The 20,506-nt window shown below is 31.4% G+C and overlaps 1 protein-coding gene across 1 annotated transcript in view; it reads right to left on the bottom strand.

The window, feature by feature from the left end:
* LOC119643558 overlaps nucleotides 1-16,730 on the bottom strand; it is a 61,695-nt gene extending 44,965 nt beyond the window's left edge. Inside the window, exons 1-4 of the mRNA XM_038042943.1 lie at nucleotides 16,695-16,730; nucleotides 15,791-16,294; nucleotides 13,591-13,737; nucleotides 7,812-9,925 (exon numbers count right to left, since the gene is read on the bottom strand). Coding sequence (XP_037898871.1) covers nucleotides 7,812-9,080 — 1,269 coding nt within the window. The 5' untranslated portion in view covers nucleotides 9,081-9,925; nucleotides 13,591-13,737; nucleotides 15,791-16,294; nucleotides 16,695-16,730. The remainder of the gene's footprint in view (nucleotides 1-7,811; nucleotides 9,926-13,590; nucleotides 13,738-15,790; nucleotides 16,295-16,694) is intronic.
* Nucleotides 16,731-20,506: the final 3,776 nt, after the last annotated feature.

Genomic DNA, 20,506 nt, shown 5'->3' with positions numbered 1-20,506 from the left:
CTATTTTAGAAGTTTTCAGCAGACGTGTTAATGTCGAAAATGTTTAAATTGCTAAATGCAAATTGCATTATTTACGTTACTGACTAGATTGTTAAATGAAGAAATTAGGGTTTAGTCGATTTTTAATTCTCGCTCAGGGTTTAGTTGATTTTTAGGTCTTCAATCAAAGAAGTTGATTTTTAAGAATACGCATTAATTTCCATGCGTATTATTTCCATATTAAATCTTTCTCCTTGAGCTAATCTACAGATTACAGATATCTATTAAAAAAGATTCAATGCAAAAGAACGCCGTTCTTAATAGACATTGCGCATTCTCCTTTGATAATTGTTATCACTTAGCTTATAGTCGAATTAAAATACGCATTAACACAAGAATTTTGTACACATAACAACGAAAATATTTTTTTTATCTTGAAAACCTGTGACCACTGAAGTCGGTAATAAATCGTTATATATTTGCTTTTTACCAATTCTCATGTAAAACACGTTTTAGGTTATACCAAATGGTATAGCGAACGCGTTGTGATTGCAAATGTCGTACTCCCTATGTTCATTTAATTTTTAATAAATCTATTGGTCACATCCTCTTACCTGCTAATGGTAGAATTTGAGATATGGTCCCGTTTTAATTAAAGAAGTACACCGCCATCTCAGATAAAACTCTTTGACAATATTAAATAACATCTGCAGTGAAAATCTATATGTTATATATAGTCCGCATGCTTAGAATAACATGATAATGATAAATCAAATTTTGAACTTGAATCAACTTATAAATAGATTTAGAAGTAAAGAACTCGTCAACTGCTCGCAAATGTTCTTGTGTATGTTTGTAGCTTTCATAAGAAATTAACAGTCTTTCTATTTCCTTTGGTCTGCAATAAATATTTCCAGCTTTTATTCTTGTGTATTTGATGCATTTGTATACATTAACCTGTTTTCTAGTATGTGTTTATGTGTGTAGCCAACGTATTCAATATAAATCACAATCTGAAAGCACATCAAATGCAATCATTAAGTGAAGTGTTTGTAATAAACGTAATTCTATTGTTTTGAGAATGGTTTAATACTCGTCACTTTTCCGTGCTTTAAAAAAGACTTCAGCTCACCACAGAATGTAATTCCACTAAGTTTACATTTGTGGAAGAAAATGCGAATTTATTTAGCTTTTATATATAGTGAAATCTAAGAGACCAAGTTTCTAATAACTCAAAATTACGCACTACTTTTGTTTTCTTAGCAATTCGTTACATTTTTTATAATAACTTATAATGAACTGTTTCTTATTAGGTGGTCAAATACAAGGAGTTGTCAATTTATCTTCGACGCAAATAGTTGAAAGCTAGAATTTATTTAAAGATCCGGATCAATATTTTTATTGTTTCTGTATGCAACATATAAGTTAAATTATATGGAAGTTGCGCTGTGTTTTGTTTTCGTACGAGAGTACGCCGTGAAGGTAGCTAATGGAACTGTAAGCTTAAAAGAAAAAAATTGATAATCAAGGACGTGTCGGATTTTTGTTGAGCATTAAAAAAAGCGAAAAAACGAATGCACAAATTAGCATTCAACAAAACTTAATCCGGGTTTCTTTCAGCTAAACTTCGCTTCTATAGCATTTGCCAGTGTTACTTAACCTAGATACTTGATTCTTTTGTCACTTGATCTGTTTACTATATGCAGTAAATTCTCTTGTATATGCCCCTCTGCGATTTGTTTATTCGCATTTTTCTACATCAATGTGAAATCACTGTTAGAAGGAACCAAAACAAAATATAATATGAAATTTAAAAAAACAATACAATAATTTCATATTTCCGGTTAAATAAATATTTCATTCTTTTAAAAAACTTCCGAATTTCATATATCATATGTATAGAATTTCCCAAAATTTCTTAAATTTTGTAAAAATATTTAAATATTAATTACATCGTGTTTCTCTTCGCATTCTAGAGTCATTGTATTATAATTTTCCTTTATTTACTTTTATTTTTATTATTGTTCTTATATGGCATTACATTAAAAATTGCTTTGTACTTTGTGGTTGCATTCTTGATTTTGTGCATGCAAAAAAGTGTAGTCGGCCTTGCTCACGTTTATCTCTTCAATTTTATTTCTAATTAGAAAACTTTTGGCTTTCGATGCAACGATTTAAACTCTTTTATTCTTGCAAATTGTTTAGTTTATATACATATCTACGTAAATATATATATATATATATATATATATATATATAGATGTGTTTATATATATTTATTCCTTACTTTCAACTTCTTCATTCTACGAAGCAGAAAAACCGGAAATCAAACAAAAACAGACTGAAACATACACAATGTCGCATATTAAAACGTACTTTAGCAAAACATATGGGTAACGACATGCACATGTACATACGGTTAAACGGAAGTTCTTACATTTCTGCAAACATAACATACGCGCATACCAGAAATATACAAATATATTTTTTCCCCAAATATGCATGTTTGTATGTATGTACATATGAGTTTTTTTTTCAATTTATTTAGTATTCTTAAAATCATTTCAATATCTATATGATAAACATGTGCTGCGACATGTGAATAGTTAAAGTACATCTGACTCGCGCCCACATTGCACGTCATTGTCAGCAAGAAAGATTTTGTATATATTGTTTGTAATTTTTTTTCTAATTAAGTCGAAAATAAACATCTCTTTGATAAAAACTTAAAATTTAAAAGCCGGGCATCATTATCAGAAATGAAAGAAATCATATTTTTGGCAACAAACTTTTTGAGCAATGCTCCGTTAATTAATGCTTTAGGAATTATTAGTAATTATAATTGTCCACTTTTCAATTATATTTTTTCGAAAGAAAATTCATAAGAAAACTGTTTCTTTCTTTTTTTTTTTAATTGAACCTTTTTTTGTAACTTATTTCATTATAATACATTTTATTAAATTACACCGACATATACAATAGCGCACGTACAAGCACTGCAAATTTGCAGTTACACATATTTTAGGTTTTGGGTGATTTATTTTTTAATTTTGTTTTGTAATTATAATTGGCGCGCGTGTAAAATTAAGCGTCCTAACGTCCTTTCGGCACGATGTTCTTAAAACTTCTGCCGGCAATAGTTGTAACATTATTCTTGTACAGGACAGCAAACGTCTTTGCTGGCGTCTTCTTCTCAAGAAATTATGCGCGAAATTACAAAAAATAATAATAAAAGGACCACAGTTCACAAATACATTCACCGTAGAAATAAAAAAAATAAGAATATTAAAAAAGTAAATCAGACTCACACATTGATACAAAAGTTGAACAGCAAACCATGCACCTCAAATATGTGTGTACACACACAAAGCTGTATACACGTGTTTATATAAACATTTAACCAGACAACGACTAACAGGCAAGCAAGTAATATAACAGACAGACAAATAAACAGACTAGTAGCTAAACAGAAAGGCATATGCAAAGAAATCAACGAAAGAACACCGCCAAGCCAGACCAGAGCGAAGCAGCAAGAAACTGTAAAACGTATTTGGAACAATAAATTTTTTGTTCTTTCTGTTTTAGATAGATTTTGACAGTTTAAATAGCAATAGTACTCAGAATTAGGAGAAATTCAAAGCTTTTTAGACATGTGTGTGTCGTTGTCTTTAAATTATAAAATTTAAGAAGTAACTTTGGCACAATAGAAGCAAAAGTGGTAGTAGAAGATGAATGAAAGCAAATCCCACCCCTTTCTTGACATATAGTTTTCATAATAAGAAAATAATAGATGCACATTTGGAACATACAACTCGCATTTAGAACTGAAAAGATGTATGTCATATTCAAGTAAAACATACAAATGGTAAAGTATACAAAAATGACTCATTATTTGTTGAATAAAAAACGAGAACATGTTTTACTCTGTGAATTTGCATGTTTTATCCCTAGTCTACTTTGCTTCCACTGACACATGCATACAAGATTATAAGACTAACTAAGATTGTCACTTCCTTTCTCTTTCTTATCACCGTCGCACTACGCTTTTTGTTTTATTGTATTAGGTACAGTATAAAATATATACAGAAATTTTTCACAAATATATTCATTAGCGACTTTTTAATATATTCAAAAAAGAGGAAGTGAGAAGAAAAAGGTCTACTTATTCTCTCATTTAATTAGTATTAGATAAATCTAAGCAAAAAGGGTGTTCCACTCTAGTTTATATAGCGATTGCCAAAAAAATCTCTTATATCTCAATAATTAAGAGAGCCAGAAAAGAGAAAAAAATAAGGAGAGACCTTATTTAGTTTGAGTACGAGAAATTGCACTCTCCCCTCTACACCCAAGAATCTAATTGTATTCATTCATGCGTTTGTGAATGTTTTCAATGAAAGAAGTGTATAAAGTAAAGCAACCAGCAACAAAATGTGTTGTGAAGCTCCTAAGAAGGGAAGCGACTAGAATAAATTGTAATTATTTAAAGGGGTTTCCACCATGTGTAGAACGCAAAAAAATCAGCGAAACTATGTGAAATATATATTTAAAGAAAATTAGCCTTTACTTTCTTTTACAATTTCCTTTGGCTTCCAGTTTTAGGGAAATTTAGCTTGCAAGGGATACTCTTGGGTGGAAATAAAGCTTTTATAAAAGGAAGGCCAGAATAAATACAAACATCTACGAAACACAGAATGAATCTTTATAGATAATTCAATAGTTACTTTTAAAAAATCTCTCTGGTCTTCTCATGTTTCATTAGTTACTTTTAAGAAACCCTCTTTCCCCTGCGTCAAGAAGAAAGAGTAGCTTTTCTTAAAGGAACCTGGGGAATTTAAAGGTGCGTACAAATAACTTGTGAGTAAGTGGGGGAAAGCAGTGGGATATCTGTAAATTTATATCGTTTTTGTGCCGACCGAACATAGAAGCATGCAGAAGCTGTTAAAATTTGTTATTATAATGAAAGTTTTATTTTTCGAGCTAAAATGATCTATTATATGAAGGAAATTTCTTTTAATAACTAATTTTTGTTTTCTATTTTCTAGTTTATTATTATGTAAAACGTTGTAAGAGAGTCACTATAAAAACAAATTTAAAAATTCCGTTTTCAGACTTAGAAAACATTAAAAAATCATAAAGATCTTTATATATATTACCTTTGAGGTTAAAATGAAACTATTTCCATATTTAAATTCGCTTTTATTCCTAACATCAACGGCGTGTTAACCTTTGTCATTAAGTTCCCAATATAACAAAAGCATTTATATAAAATTAAATTTGATCGTTATGATGAGGATATTAAGTATGACTACGTCTCGTGTGCAATTTTGAGTACTTGGTATAGTACTGATATTTATGAAAATGCCTGTCGCGTGTGGATATACAGTATTATCGATAAGAATACTTTGAACGTTGCATATATTACATATATGTGAATATATGTGAACACTAAAATTGATTGCATTAATATATGATAATCGATTTTGCACAATGTCGCATTTGTAAGCAACATTTGAAATGATACCGCACGAAAAATGCTCTTATATAAACGAAGATGGCAGCGCCTCTTACTTTACAATATAGTTCATTTTCAAAGTTTAAAACAAAAAAAAAAATAGTGTTCCTAATGTAAGACATGAAGAACATTTTTTATTGATTGTTGATGGACCTTTCAATCGGGTTGAACCTTTTTTCACGAAAACGAAAAGAAAAATTTAAGACCAAAAGATTCTGAGCAAATCGCGGAAACGTCCCGAATTACAAAGCATTTTTTTTCTTGTATAGCTTATGGCTTGCCAAACTTAGCATACTTGTTTTGCAATAGAATTGATTTTAGAATGTGTTGTGGTGACTATTTCTTCTGTATACAAAATACAAATCAAAAAAAAACTATAGCAAGAAAACGTATGATTGGGATCGGTTTCAATACCATAATGCACCACTAAGTTTCGTCTTTCTTCAAAATGCAATCGTAACAGACCGACAGACATAGCAAAGTTTATTATATAGTCATTTCACTCATAAATAAAAATATGCTTCATTCCACATAACTTTATGTTCGTTATAAACGTTGCGTGGATAGAGAAACAGAAAGTGTTTATTGCGAAAACTTTATTTATCTTCTCTTATATAGAGTACCTATATATTACTGTACTGATAATCTTTCCATGAACAATTTTTAATCTGGCTTTGTAATTACTATATTTCAAATTAAATTAAGTTGATATTAAAATTGAAGTAAATTGAAAATGAATCATATGAATCTTTAAAATAGTGTAACATTTTATTTTATTTTTTTACTTATTGTAATTATCATTATTGTTAGCTCGCTCATTAATTGAACTTTGTCAGATGCAAATAATTTTAAACGTGAAATTAGACTTTCTCCACACATCTGGAATATAGAACCGAAAAGAAAACAAGAGTTGAAGACTATTTAAATAGATATTAACCAATAAAGCGAACTCAGCATTTCAATCATATTGCAATAATGTAAGAGCTGCTTTTCAATGAAATTTGGATATGTGAAAGTATAGAATGAATTCATGGCGGAGAAAGAGTTGTAAAAGCATTCTTAAGGAGATGAAATCATTATTTGAAAACAATCCCTTAGGTCCCACATGTCCCATCTTTACGCTCACGTGCTATTCGAAACCAAAGATTTTGGAAATAATAGGAAAACAAATAGGCATAAACAACCGGTCACACAAACTTTTGAAAAGTCTTTCTTCTCCTTATGAACTAAGCTAAGTAAGTGTTTAGATTTTCAAAGAAGATTAATTTAATGTGGCTTAATAAATAATGTCTTATATAACTATTAATGATGCTTATATAACTACTCAGCGAATGAACATTGTTTGTTAGCCGAAGAAAGTTTATTACATGAATGCTTTTTGTAGGATGATTCGCATCATCAATATTTAAGAGAGCCCTAGTAGTAGAGCGAATGTACCTTTTCACTTAGGAAATCATCAACAGGTCGCACCACTATAAAGTATGACTTTTAAAAGGATCTTGCAACTTTAGAACTAGTTGTTTTTCTTTCCTCCTTGTTTACAGTGCTTAAGACGACGATATTTTCTTTAAGCATTTTTTTTGGAGAAATTTCAGATTATTCTCCGTTATGGATTCGTTAACAAATCAATCGTCAGGGAAAATTACTAGAATCAATTTTGAATATCCTCTCATTCATATTGGTTGCCTATTTTTGATAGAAAAACTAACAATTGTATAGCTAGCCGCTATATATGAGGAAAATTTTATAAACAAAGAGCACTCATTAAAAATAAAAGTTGCCTACCCCACTAAATTCTGTGTTCACTGCGATAAAGTAGATATATATAAATGAACGGTTTGTATTTGGTAGACCTTGTAATCAGATCTTAGGACAAACCGGTAAATAAGTTTTTCTTTGAACGGTTTGACTTTTCACTTTTTACTTCTGTCCGGAGTTACTTACAACAAATATAGCGTTCTTTTTAAAAAACTGGCAATGTTCACGATCAGTTTTACAATAGCTTTCCTATCTCATGATTCTAATGTCGTCTAGATATATAAAGGTCTTTTTTTAGTAAGGAATTTTGAAACATTAATGACTGATCCCGTGTGACAAGAAACCGTCGGAAACCTCTTCTTATTCAATTTATCTCAAATTTATCTCTGTTCAAACCGTGGGGAATTATTGCATCTAGCGCTAGACGAGGTGCGCTCAAAAAATTCAAAATAATCGGTTTCTCCTCAAACAAGTAATTGGAAACTCTTACTGCACGAACACCGAGGATGACAAACACAAAGCACACCGCACCACATTTGCCAATTGAAATCGATATACTCACCTGTAATTCACCTGGTACCTTATTATTTTCGCTATTGAACTTCAAGTCAGGAGTAGAACTGCCACCAGAAGCTGAGTTTAAGGACGGTTGCGGTGAAGTTGTTGTTGGTCCATTTTTGGCAAAAGTGTTAATCTGTAAAGGGTCTTCGGAATGTAACGGTAGCGTTGGTGGTTGCGTGTCTGGTGAACTGCGCCGTTCTAGCGATTGCATCCGCAATTGTTGTAAGTGGGTTGGACTTTCGTTATGACTGGTGTCACCCGATCTGCCAACAGCATTTACTGTTAATTGTGTTTGTTGGCTATGACGTTGGTGATGTTCCTGCTGCATATTATGATGATGGCTTGCATGCAATGAGTTTGCGATATGTTTGTCACTCTGAATTCCCGAGTCTCTTTCGGCCTTATCAGCTGAGATTTGTTGCTCCTGGTGTTGTACTTGTTGCTGTAGTTGCTGTTGTAACGCCTCAAGGGGTAAGTTATTAGAGGTGCAAGCTTCATGTTCGTACTTAAGTGGTTGTTGCTGTTGTTGAACTGTTTGCAACTGTAATGATTGCTCGTGATGTATATTATTATCTGTATGCGTACCATTATTTGCAGTGGGTAGCAAATTGTTACTACAGCCTGGAATAGCTGATAGCTCCTGCTTTGTTGCCGCTGAGGAGCATTCGTTGTTATTGCCGTTCCTACTTTTGTTACCAGATAGTATATCATTATTATCTTCGTCTTGAGTAATGTTTGTACTATCCAATTCATGCGATTTTGACACGACGCCGCTTAGATGGGCGGCGGCCGCGGCAGCCGCAGCTGCGTTAAATAGCAGATGGTGATTTTGTTCAGTGCATAATTGCGAAAGATGGGGCTGATGGTGCTGTTGTGAGGCTGATATTACTGGTGGCGAGGTTAACTGATGCATCTGTTGATCAGCGCTGGCAACTTGTCCGGATAAATGTTGTTGCTGCTGATGTAATTGTTGCGGATGATGTAATTGTGCTGCAACGTTTCCAACACTGGTTTGTTGTGCTTGATGGTGACTATGATGATGACCTATGTGATTGCTAGCTAACGCAGCAGCAGCGTGTAGTCCGAATGAACCACTTCTGGCTTGCTGCCAAAAATCAGCATCCATTTTAAACGGATTTATGAGATGCGTCTGCGTTTGCAGTTGATGATGCTGTTGTTGGTTGTTGAAAGTGTTATATGTGTGTTGTTGCGAACGTTGCTGCACATGAGAGTGTGTAACGTGTCCTTGCTCCAGATCTGTTGTAGTCATTTGTGCAACATGAAAAGCTGATTCCGTGCCGAAGTGGGCGGTTGGTGAAATTGAATAATTAGGGTGAAAGCTGGACGTCGGTGTTGAAACGGGTGATTGGGGTACAGCAAAGCTAGCATGCGTGGCTGACGTTAGGGACAAAACAGTGCCAGCGTCGCGCGAGGACAAGGTCGCTAATGTATTGTAATATTGATTATCGCTATTGTCGTTGGGTTTGGTGTTGATGGGAGGAACAGATGCTGTTATGGGTGCTTGTAAAGGATGTAAATCGACATTAGTGAGCTCACCGCTGTGCTTAAAATTCTTCAACAACCACTGATCCACTTTCAAACGTCCACTTAGAAAATTAGTCTCCTTATCTAGATCGACGTTAACTTTGCGTTTCCCTTCTTTCTTTTCGTTTCCTGGTTGGTCCGATTTATTTGTTGATAGCTGCCTCTGCTTATTGCCGACACTTTCATGCCGTATACGCGGTTCCAATGGAAATTGTTGGTGTTGACCCAGTGTGGCTACAATTAGTTTTCTTTACAAATTATATTTTTTATTTATTTTAATATTTTCATTTAATTCTTTGATTCTGTTGGCTTTTGCTGACACAATTCCTTCTATGCCTCTTTTGTGTACATTGATTATATCGAATTAAACAGTTTATGAACACATTACAGCTTAGCGAAATTTCTGGGATTCAAAGCAAAGTTTTAAGAACGAGCGTTTTCGTTTCTGTCGCTTTGAAATGTGCATTGAATTTTATACACATGTATTTTAAGTTAAGCAATGCACGTCTCGAAATCCATACAGATGTGTCCGTACAATAATTTGTTTGCTTATTGAAAAAGGTTTCCAAACTGTAACCAAGATAAAGGTATAGACAGGTAACTTCCAAATAACACAGTAGCAATGTTTAAAAATGGTTATGCGAACAAATTATACAGAGATCAATTAAAGAAAGTTGAGCGTTTGTTTTAATCGAAAATTTATAATATATTATTATTATTGGTTATTTTTTTCAAACACCATTAACAAAGAAAGTGGTCTTTTAGTAAGGTGTCCTTGTTTTCTTTTTATAAGCAAGTTATTTCTTCTGGTCCTCCCTTTCCATGAAAATTCCACATTTTATAGTTTTTGTATTTGACTAAAAGATTTCTGTAACTTTTCTTCATAGTGCTAAACACTTTTAGTAGATTTGAGATAGACCTACCTTTACTATATTGATCGTTTCAGAACGCCTTTTTGCTTCAATTTAAGCTTGTCTGTTTGACTTGTTATCATGCGTTCAATCTACAGATCACAATTCTTGAGCTATGTTGATGAAATTTGGTAGATCGGCGTGTTTCGAGCAGAGGATGAATGCTGTTGAAAATGGTTCGAATCGGCCACTTTTTCAGCCACTTCTCATGTAATGCCTTCTTTTAGCAAAAGTATTTTGAAAAGAATGAAATATAACTAATGCTCAATCGGCGAATAAAACCTTACTCTGGCTTTTATATTTTGCATTAATGAAGCGAAATGTCTTAATTTAAATGCATTTGATTTTAATTTTTAAAAGTACGAGTACTTGGTACATCTATGCTCGAAGTAAGGAATATATAAAATTCGCTTCACGAAACAATAGGTTTCCGACTTGCTATCTTTTAATAGTAAGTAAAGCCATTATCTCAGTTTATGCAAAAACCTTAGAAGTGTTAGGAGGTATGTCATCTGAGGAAAAATAAGATACGCTCTTTTGAAGTTTGAAACAAGTAACGTTATTCACATGATTATGTTGTGCCGATTACTTGCCGTTCACAACCAATTTACTAGGTGCGTTGGACAAACTAGTTAAACGGATAAACAATAGCACATATGTGCAATTGATTTTGATAATGTTTATTTTAAAGATTCAAAGTAAATTTACAATGCATTATATAATTTCCTGAATCCTTGCAACGTATTCGTTAGTTGGAATCTAGATAATATGTACACCAGCTTCTTGAGCTCCATGTAAATCGAGTACATTGTCAAATTTATTCTACTTTAATGTCAGTAAAGTAGTTTGAAAAATTTTATAGTGAGACAGAGGACAGTTCAACAGTTACAATAATTTCAAATACTATTGGAATATTTGTAATTTAGGCAATGAATGCGGAAAGGAACACACATGTCAGCACGTCAAGTAATATCATGTCTACGCAGAAATAAAGGAAATAAATAAACGATGCTTTCACTTGATTGAAGTGAACTGAAATCTCAGCAAGATTGACGGTTCATTTTCTTTTATAACTACGTCATCTATCCTTTATTATTAATTATTATCCTTTATTATTTTGAAGCCACTGAAATTAACATATATCACATAATGATTAAAATTTTCACAGCTTTATATGTTAAGTATTAAAGACATGAATTTGCATGCCTGAGTGCAGTTGTGTATATGCGCGTGCAAGTAACATAAAAATTTTTCTACTGGACAATCAACGTTTAAGTTTTCACGAATACAGAAACTAAAATCGACAGATACGTGTATACTTGTCCGATCGTTGAGTCAGTCGATGTTTTTATTTGCCTTATTTTTCCGCCCTGTTGTCAGAGTTGTTCATGATGATGATGTAGACATTGTCATTTGAACTTGGCGCCAAAGTGCACTAGTGGCATTGTATACACAAATTCGAACATAATGCACACAAAGTTTAAGTGAATCAAGCTTAATTTTAAAGATCTTTGGATTTTTGTGGTATTCAAATTTCGCTGTTTACTTGCACTTGACATAATCTGACGAAACCTTTTAATCAAATCATTTCTAAAACTTGGATATATTTTGTAGCACTCTTTTTCAAGTATATTATTATTGCTTTTTAACGATTTATAAAATAATTTAAAAAATTCTTTTTTCCTATAAGAAATGCTTCTATTAAAGCTATTTATACAGAACTTGTGGTTATTCATTTAACTCATTTCTACTTTAAGCGAAATGTATAATACAACAAATCTGAATGTACGATATACCACGAGAGCTGAAAACAAACTAATATTAGTTTCCGTGCTTTCTTAAGTATAAATGCGAAATGTTACTTGAGTTTCTATACAAGTTTTGAAGCGTTCTAATCATCATCATTATTATCATCATTATTATCGCAACCATTATCACTGTCATCATTATAATTACCATCATCATTATTTCTATCAACATCATCATAACAATTATCATCATCATCTAATCGTAATAGTTGAGAAGCGTCGTTTTCCGAAGTTGTTACTACTTGTTTTTTAATTCTTAAGATGTTGTATATATCTCTACGTGTGCGTGTGTGCTCACTTTTTGATCTAATTGTTGCAGTTTTCTTGCATGTGTCCTTGTTTTTCGTGGATATTTCGTGCTTTTTCTGCCTCTACTTTATCAGCTTACACATAGTAGTATTGGTTGCATGTCCATGCCTATATGTGTGCTTAGGTCCCCTTGTGCGTTTGTGTATTCTCTACCGCTAAAGTTTTCTTTTCTTATTTATTTATTTGTTTTTTTTTTTTTTCATATTTATCATGGCAAGATGGATGAATACTAATTTTGCCATTTCATTTGTAACATTCGAAAATTTATCGACGAATAGATATAATAACATATACATGTACATATAAAAAAGAAAATTGAAACTCTGCTCAGACTGTGCTCAGACAGCTGGCTGTATCCTTTATTTTAAAGCAAGCTGGTCCGCCCCTGAAAAGCGTACCTGCAGCAAAGTAAAAAGTCTAACAAATAAAAATCCTTTTCGCAAACTATCAATATAGAGAAAATTTGCTTTTACCTATATTTACATATATTAATTTGCAATCTTCATGTTTGTTTTTGTTTTTGCTGTCCTCATAGGGTAGAGCCTATCCAATGGGCAAAGGGCCACAATTAGCAACAAATTGTTCGTCTTGCAAATGTTTCATTGTTAGATTCCAAAGATGGCTACGTTGGTCTAAGAATTTTATCTTGCAGCACTTTCACGTTTAGCTTAATGGACCTTAACTTTACTTAGACTTGCAGTCAAATATCAAATATCTGTTCTTACGTATAATACATCGCAGACACATATCAAAATATGTAAATATATGTACATATATATATACATATAACTGTCATTTACCGGCAGAGTAGGGATGTAGTTTTCATAATTAAAATTTAAAACTAATCGAATATCCAGAATATACAGCAGGCAGGATTTTTGATATATTGATTATTGGTTAATGTAAACATGAGCGAGAAAGTTGGGAGCTTGTGGAGTGGAACATGTGAATCGGAAATGCTTCACAAAGTGAATATACTGTTTTAATTTGCTTCTGTTCACCTTGTTTGTAACATACAATATTGAAATTCTTTAATTTGTTTACATTAATAGAGTTTCGGTTGCCTTTCCGTTTAAGCATCTGTTTCAGCATAAACATGTTTACGTACAAACTTATGTTCATGTAGTTATGGGTATCCTCATTGACCGAAAGTAATTAAAACAGAATTTATTAAATAGCCTTTCTATTTATACAGAAAATTATTTACCTGTGTGCTTCGATTTAATTTTTTGTATATTAAATGCCGGCGTTGTTGAGAAGAGTTTTGCTTATTGTAGAGCTCTTCGTGTCTTCTTATTCCTCGCGATTGTATTCTTTTGGAAATTTTTGTCGTTACGATGATAAGTTTCTTCAACTATAAATAAAAAATGTTAGTGAAACTTATGTGGATAAATTTTCAAATATTAACCTTAAAATATGAACCCTTTTCCGAATGTGTAAATTAACAGACAACAGGGAATTAATGGCGAATTAACTTGTGGATTTTTTAAAAGTTGCAATATTCTAAACTAATTTATGCGCCAATTTTTGATTGTTTCCCATACCAATGAAAAAATTAGTAAAGACTATTTTTCGGCAGACATCAAAATAACTGAGCAAAAATTATCGCCATCTAAATCATAAGGTATTTGAAGAGCGTATTAAAAGCAAAAATTAAAAAAAAAAACTTTAAACTCCTTTAGTTTAATTTTAAATATTTGCTTTAAAACCCTCTTCAATTTTCCGACTGATATCTGTTACAAACCGTAAATTAAGAATAAGTCAAGATCGAAATTTTAGATTTTTTGAATCGTTCGGCTTTCTACTTATCGGCAACTATATCAGTTCTTGCGTCTATACTGACTCACAGATCTACAGACGGTCAAACATGCATGACGACAATAGTAAAAGCAATGTAAAATCTCACACAAATCAAAAGCGTATTGTGTGAACTTCACAAATACATACTTATATTTTGGCTGTGGTTATATGTAAATTGTGAAAAAAAGAAATTAAAAGAGGCACCGTTGCTCGTGCTTGGAGCTTTATTTAAGAGCATGTACTGCACATTGATGTTTATTTGCTTTGTGTGTATTAAGCCAAAATTACATTTCCTTGTATATCGGCGTGTTTTTTTTTTTTTTTTTTTTTTTTTTGAATTTTTTTTGTAAAAGCTGGTTTTTATTAAATGTTTCAAATGTGGACTAACAAAACAAAATTAGTCACCGATAATTATTAGCATTTATTGACCGAATTAGCACAGATACTACGGCAAAAATGACAACGTTTAGCAGATATAATCTAACATATCTAATAAATGCAATTATATAAGCAGTGAAGAGATCTTAGAGTTAGAAGTCTCCTGATAAAATTTTATATATATTGATAACTACACAAATGTATAAACTTTCTTCCTTTGATATGTAAATCTGCAACAAAGTAACAAACACGTCGTCGTGAACACACAACATATACATCGTTGCCAATATTATTGTGGAATTTTTATTGTTTGTGAAAACAAAAAAAAGTTATAAAAGCTTCTAGATAAAAATGCATCAAAGAAAAATGTACAAACAACGAGAGAAAAAGAGTGAGAGTTTAGATCAGGTGCAATGAGTCCATCTACAACAGAAATATGAAGAGAGTTCATTTTGGAGTGAAAACCAATTTATAATTAACTAACATAGTTAAGAGAGAAAACTATACAAAAACTATAGGGACTTAACGGCGATCTCGAGCAGGCGGCATCTTCAAGTGTCTCTGTCAAATCTTCTTGGCAAATCTTATATGATTAACTATATTTAATGTCTCTATATCTATCTAAGTTGCTGTAAACAACTTTCTGGGAGTACATATATTTTCGAAAACGATTTGCATGTGTATCTACTATATTGTTTTTCCTTGTGAGCCTTTGAGAAAGAAGTTAACTAATAGACCTACAGATGGACACGGTGAAAGGGAAATTTCTTCTTTTTATTATTTTCTTGTAAGTTTTATTTAGATTAATTTAATGAAAGACACGCTCTCCCAATATCATAATAACATCGTTCTCTTATTTAAAATTGTGTTTTAATTACTTCCTTAGTGTTTGTGGTTCGTATTGACATGATTGATAAAAACTTACATTTTCCTTTCATAACATAATAATGAAATTAACGGTACATAGACAATGTTAGCTTTGAAATCGTAAATACACTAAGTTGGGACTTGGGATCCTTAATTATTTATAATCTTTTCAACTTCACAAGTGAAAAATCTTTTTTTCGGTGTATAATATATAAACCGTTACTTTAATTTTTTGCGATGTGTACTTGTAACCCCAATTAATAAAAAAAGAAACTTGGGCATTGTCTAATTTTTATTCACCTTAGGGCAACATCTGTTTGAGTTAACATCGACTCTAGTACTAAAACTATAAATAAACTTACCTGCAGATTTTCAAATCATTCTTCTGTGTAGTTTTTTCCTGTTTACAGTATTCTTAATACAAGTTATATTTATGTATTTTATGATCATGAATGGGTACGGGTTTCAATAGTGGTGTGTATTCATATTATATCGATTTTGTTAATTTATGTACATAATATAGAATTTAAATTATTTAAGGCCAGGCTAAGGCACACGTTTAAAAATCGTAGATTTCAGAATTCCGTGAATTTCTAAAATGATATTAGTCCGGTAAAGACGAGTATTTTGGTTTTCTACTTTTCCTGTTTTGTTTTTTTTAGAGAATTAACTGCAATATTTTTGGGTAACAATTTTTTTAATTTCGTTTTATTATTAGTTAATTTGAGATCACAAAGTGGTGTGAAGATACTGCTGCAGTATAGGTCTCCCGGAAATATCGCTTTCTTAGAATTGCTCTTCTTATATTTTTGTTGAGTGTTTTTGCACCGAAACAATGAGTTTATACACTTCTGTATATTATACTTCTATTACGTATACATACATATATTTACATATATATACATATGTAGATGTAGATATAGCTTGATATAACTATATGTATATACATAAATATGAATCGATGTACATAGATATAGATATATAGGTGTAGATATAACTATATGTATATACATATACCTATTTGTTTGTGTATTTATACATAATTTAGGCTCTTGCCTTTTTTTAATAATACGAAGGATTGTGATTTTTTAAGAATTTTTTAGTATTGATTTAATTGTTACTTATTTATTTAAAACAGAAAAAACAAAAATTAAAGAGCAGAAATGAAAAAGATACGGTTGTTTAAATATTTACGGATAGCTCTCCACGTAACCTTGTACATATTGGACAGTAACATTTATGCATGCGTGCATTCGTTAAAATTACCTGAAAATATAAAAGAGCTATGCCCGGGACGAAGAGGCAAAACACCGATAATTTAATAAATAAAATGATTGCACAAACGCCTAATTGAGTAACGTATATTATGCTCTTTTTTCTCTTTAATATTCTGGTTGTCTTTGTAGGCAGAATGTTTAAATATGCGTATGATTTTGACGATATTTTTTATTAGATTCGCTAAAATTCTTACAACTATTTATATAGTTAATTTTGGTATTGTTCAAACTAATGCTAACTGTACGGAAAATGGTGTTGAAAACTGTCTGTAACGATGTTAGTGCTGTTTTGGAAAAAGTTTTGTGACTTTAAAAATGTTAGCTACGCCGTCCTCAGGGAAAGGGTCGTAAATTGCGCTTCTTTTAACAATGAGCTTTAGGAATATGCGCGCGTTTGCGAATACGCAATTACCAACATGTATTATAAGTTAATTAAAATAAAAACAAAAACTAATATTTTTAAATATAATTTTTTTCTCTCATTCAATAAATATATTTTCTGTTTATGTTATAACAAATTTGTATTTTAAGTCCTAATAGTATCGTTTAATACATATAAAAGTTGAATTTTAATCCTTTAATCTTTTATTATTTTTGTAGCAAAAAATATTATTTTTCGTAGGTTTTTTTGGTTATACTTTTTCTTTTCGAGTTAAAATTTTTAACTTTACATCTTTTGGCGTTTTGTCTAAAACGGGAGGTTTTTGTACTTTTTGTTACCGAAATTTAATTTTTTATAATTTACTTTCTTAAAAATTTATCATTTGGCGGAAGTTGAATTGATTTTTGCATTAATTTTTTTTTTTGTGTTTATTATTTGTTTTTTTTTTTTTAATTAGAGATCTTAATTTTTACTTTTATACAAATTTATTTACTATTTTTTGTTTTGCTTAAGATTGAATTTTTCGTTGAAAATTGTTATAAATTGAGAATCGTGATTTTGTTTGTTGTGTGTATCATGTCGAAAACGAAAAACCGTTCTATTGAGGACAAACTTAAAGATGGTTAGTTGTGTATGAGGCTTGCTATTATTTGTTATTCTAAATTTTCGTTTAAATATACTGGTCTATTGCACTGAGTTTAAATAATGATGACCTGTAATGAATCAAAGAGAAACAAGGAATCATTACTTAACAGTAGCAAGATCATATATATGTTTAATATAAATATATTAGGTAATTAGCAAAACATTGAGCCTCATAATACATGGCTATATGAGAGCATGTTAAAAGAATGAAATGTATATATATAGCTTGATATTCTGAAAGCGCAGCTTATTTCAAATTATTAGGGAAATTAAGTACAATAGGGTATTTAGTTAATTTTAATTTTTTTAATTATACCTGCAGTTCGCTCCCCTAACTTCTCATTGGATACATTTGTTTCTACCTTGCAATATACTTGTTTTTCTAAAGGATTTTACCATTCAGCGGTTTTCACTAGTTTGGATTTTCGCTTTATTGCTTTTGTACGTTTTTTCGATTAGTTTCATTCAATCTGCTGTTTTAGTCTTTCGTTACTTTTCACAACAAATAATGAATTTAAGCATGTCTTTTGTGTCTGAATTGTGATAACGTGTCTTTGTATCAGTAAGAGCCACTATATATTGATAAGGCATTCAACTGAAGAAATTGTAACAGGTCTAAACCAAATATTGGTGCAATGTTCAAATACGTTGACGAGTTTAGGTGCGGAATACTGAGTAATGCGAACGATAAAGACGCTCTTTGAGAAACCACACTGAAAACCTATAACAGACCGATTTAAAGAAGACTTTATGTACGTCTTTTATGAGTTGGTCTTTTCTAAGCAGAATGTATTGTTGCTTACAATATACTATCGTCTTGCTTCCCATTCAAAGCATAAATTTTTGTTGCATAGTTACTGTTAGTCCGCGGAAATTATTATGCCTACTCAGTGTATAATGCAGAAGAAGTCATACGGTTGCACATAGAAACGACATTCCATCATTGATCCGTCAAATGTATTTTCAATATAGGAAATATATGTAAATGAGAAATATTTTAATTCTATGGTATGCAATTAGCATTCGGTATTTAAGAACGGTTTTAAAATCATAGGGTTAATAAAAAATTATTTGGTCTACGCTACATATCACTTCCTCCTTGTTTTACGCTAATAGTGATATTTAACCATTAGATCTACCAAGGAAAAGTTCGATGTCAAATTGACTAAGAGTTAATTTTATTCACCTACTTTTAAATTAATTAAACGGATCAAAAACACACTTATAGAAATCAAAAACATTAATCTTAAAAAACTTAAGGACAATTGGATATTTTTGAGTGTTCTTTAAAAGTCTCGTTTAAACGCTGTCCCAATTCGTTTACAATGTGGCCGCCAACTGCGGAAACCAGATTATAAATGATTGAAGGTTTAAAGCTTGTAGAATACAGTTTTTGAATAATTTTATAGATACGAAAATTACTGTTTAGGCAGTTTTTAAGGTACTTGGTTTAAATAAGAATGAAATAAGCAAGTATATATCAGGTGTTATTGCTAACGTTCATTGAAACGAGTTAAAGGAAGTTGTTTTAATTTATATATTGCTAAAATTTCTTCGTGAATGTATCCCAAACAATTATGAAAAGGTTTTATGTAGATAACAATTTTTAAAAATGGTCTGAAAAGTAATTCCTATAAAGCATTAACATTTGGTCATCATTTAAGCCCATAATGATTTTAACATTATTCATTTATTTATCTTGTGTAATATTCAAAGAGTAGTCAGTTTAAATTACTTATGCAAGGAAAAATGTCACCCATTAACGAATATAAATTCCTGAAAGAGACTAAGTTCGAGCAGATTAACTAAAAATTTTATAATTTTTCGCACTTAAAGCGATATCGCGAAACTGCTCATGTACATAAGATGCTCCGAAAATCCTGGTGTTCAAGACAAGCCGCGTTCTGGTCGACCAACCGCAATTATAGAGTTCATTAAGTTCTTGAAGGCATTAAGAAAGACCGGCATATTTCATCTTATACTATTGCTAGAATGAATAAAGCTGCCGCAATGGCGGCAAGGTCACATTAACTGGAAGAAAAGCTGCTCCAACCAGGATGCATGGTTCATGCGATTAAAGGTAAAGGCCAAATCGCATTGATTTTTAGCGTATAATTCGGATTTTGCCTCGTCCGGCGGGAAACTTGCGTATATCACTTAGTTTAATTGTTTACCTAGAAATCCGAGAAATTTTAAAGTAATAGAGCGTAGACTGTTTGACCAGACTTTCGATTTCGCGCAAAAAATGGTTCGAATTTCATTTATGTTACAAAAGGAAGTTCATTTTGTTCTTGCGAGTTAATTTTTCAATAAGTGTCAAATATGATTGTTGCAGATGCCAAGTTATTGTAACAAGTACGGCTAACAAATATAAATAAAAAGTACTCTGGCTAAAAAATTTGTTGAAAGTTCATGCAACTTTCATGCAACTATACTTTCATGTAGTCGAACTTATTTATTTTTGCAACAAATAATAATGAATGAATTATTCATATATACGTTTGTTGATAGTAATCGGATAAAGTATTTTGATGTAACTTTTGTCAATGTTGCAACACGAGAAAACAGTTGTAAAGATCAAAATATAAATTACATTTTTTATCCTTAGTTTCTTGCAAATATTGATTTAAATGCAGAGTAGTTCAACGACTTAACGCAAGCGGCTCTAAATGTCTACATTTGGAGAAATGGAAAAGCCTTAAGTTTGTTTTATTCGTAACGTTGGAAAGTTAGCGATTTGCTTCTTTTTTTTTGAAAATTCATTGATAACCAAT

The sequence above is a fragment of the Glossina fuscipes genome, unplaced genomic scaffold, assembly GCF_014805625.2.
Source record: "Glossina fuscipes isolate IAEA_lab_2018 unplaced genomic scaffold, Yale_Gfus_2 61245, whole genome shotgun sequence".
Lineage (NCBI taxonomy): Eukaryota > Metazoa > Arthropoda > Insecta > Diptera > Glossinidae > Glossina > Glossina fuscipes.
Note: the sequence above shows the minus strand (reverse complement) of the source record. Positions and strands in the feature narration are given on the sequence as shown.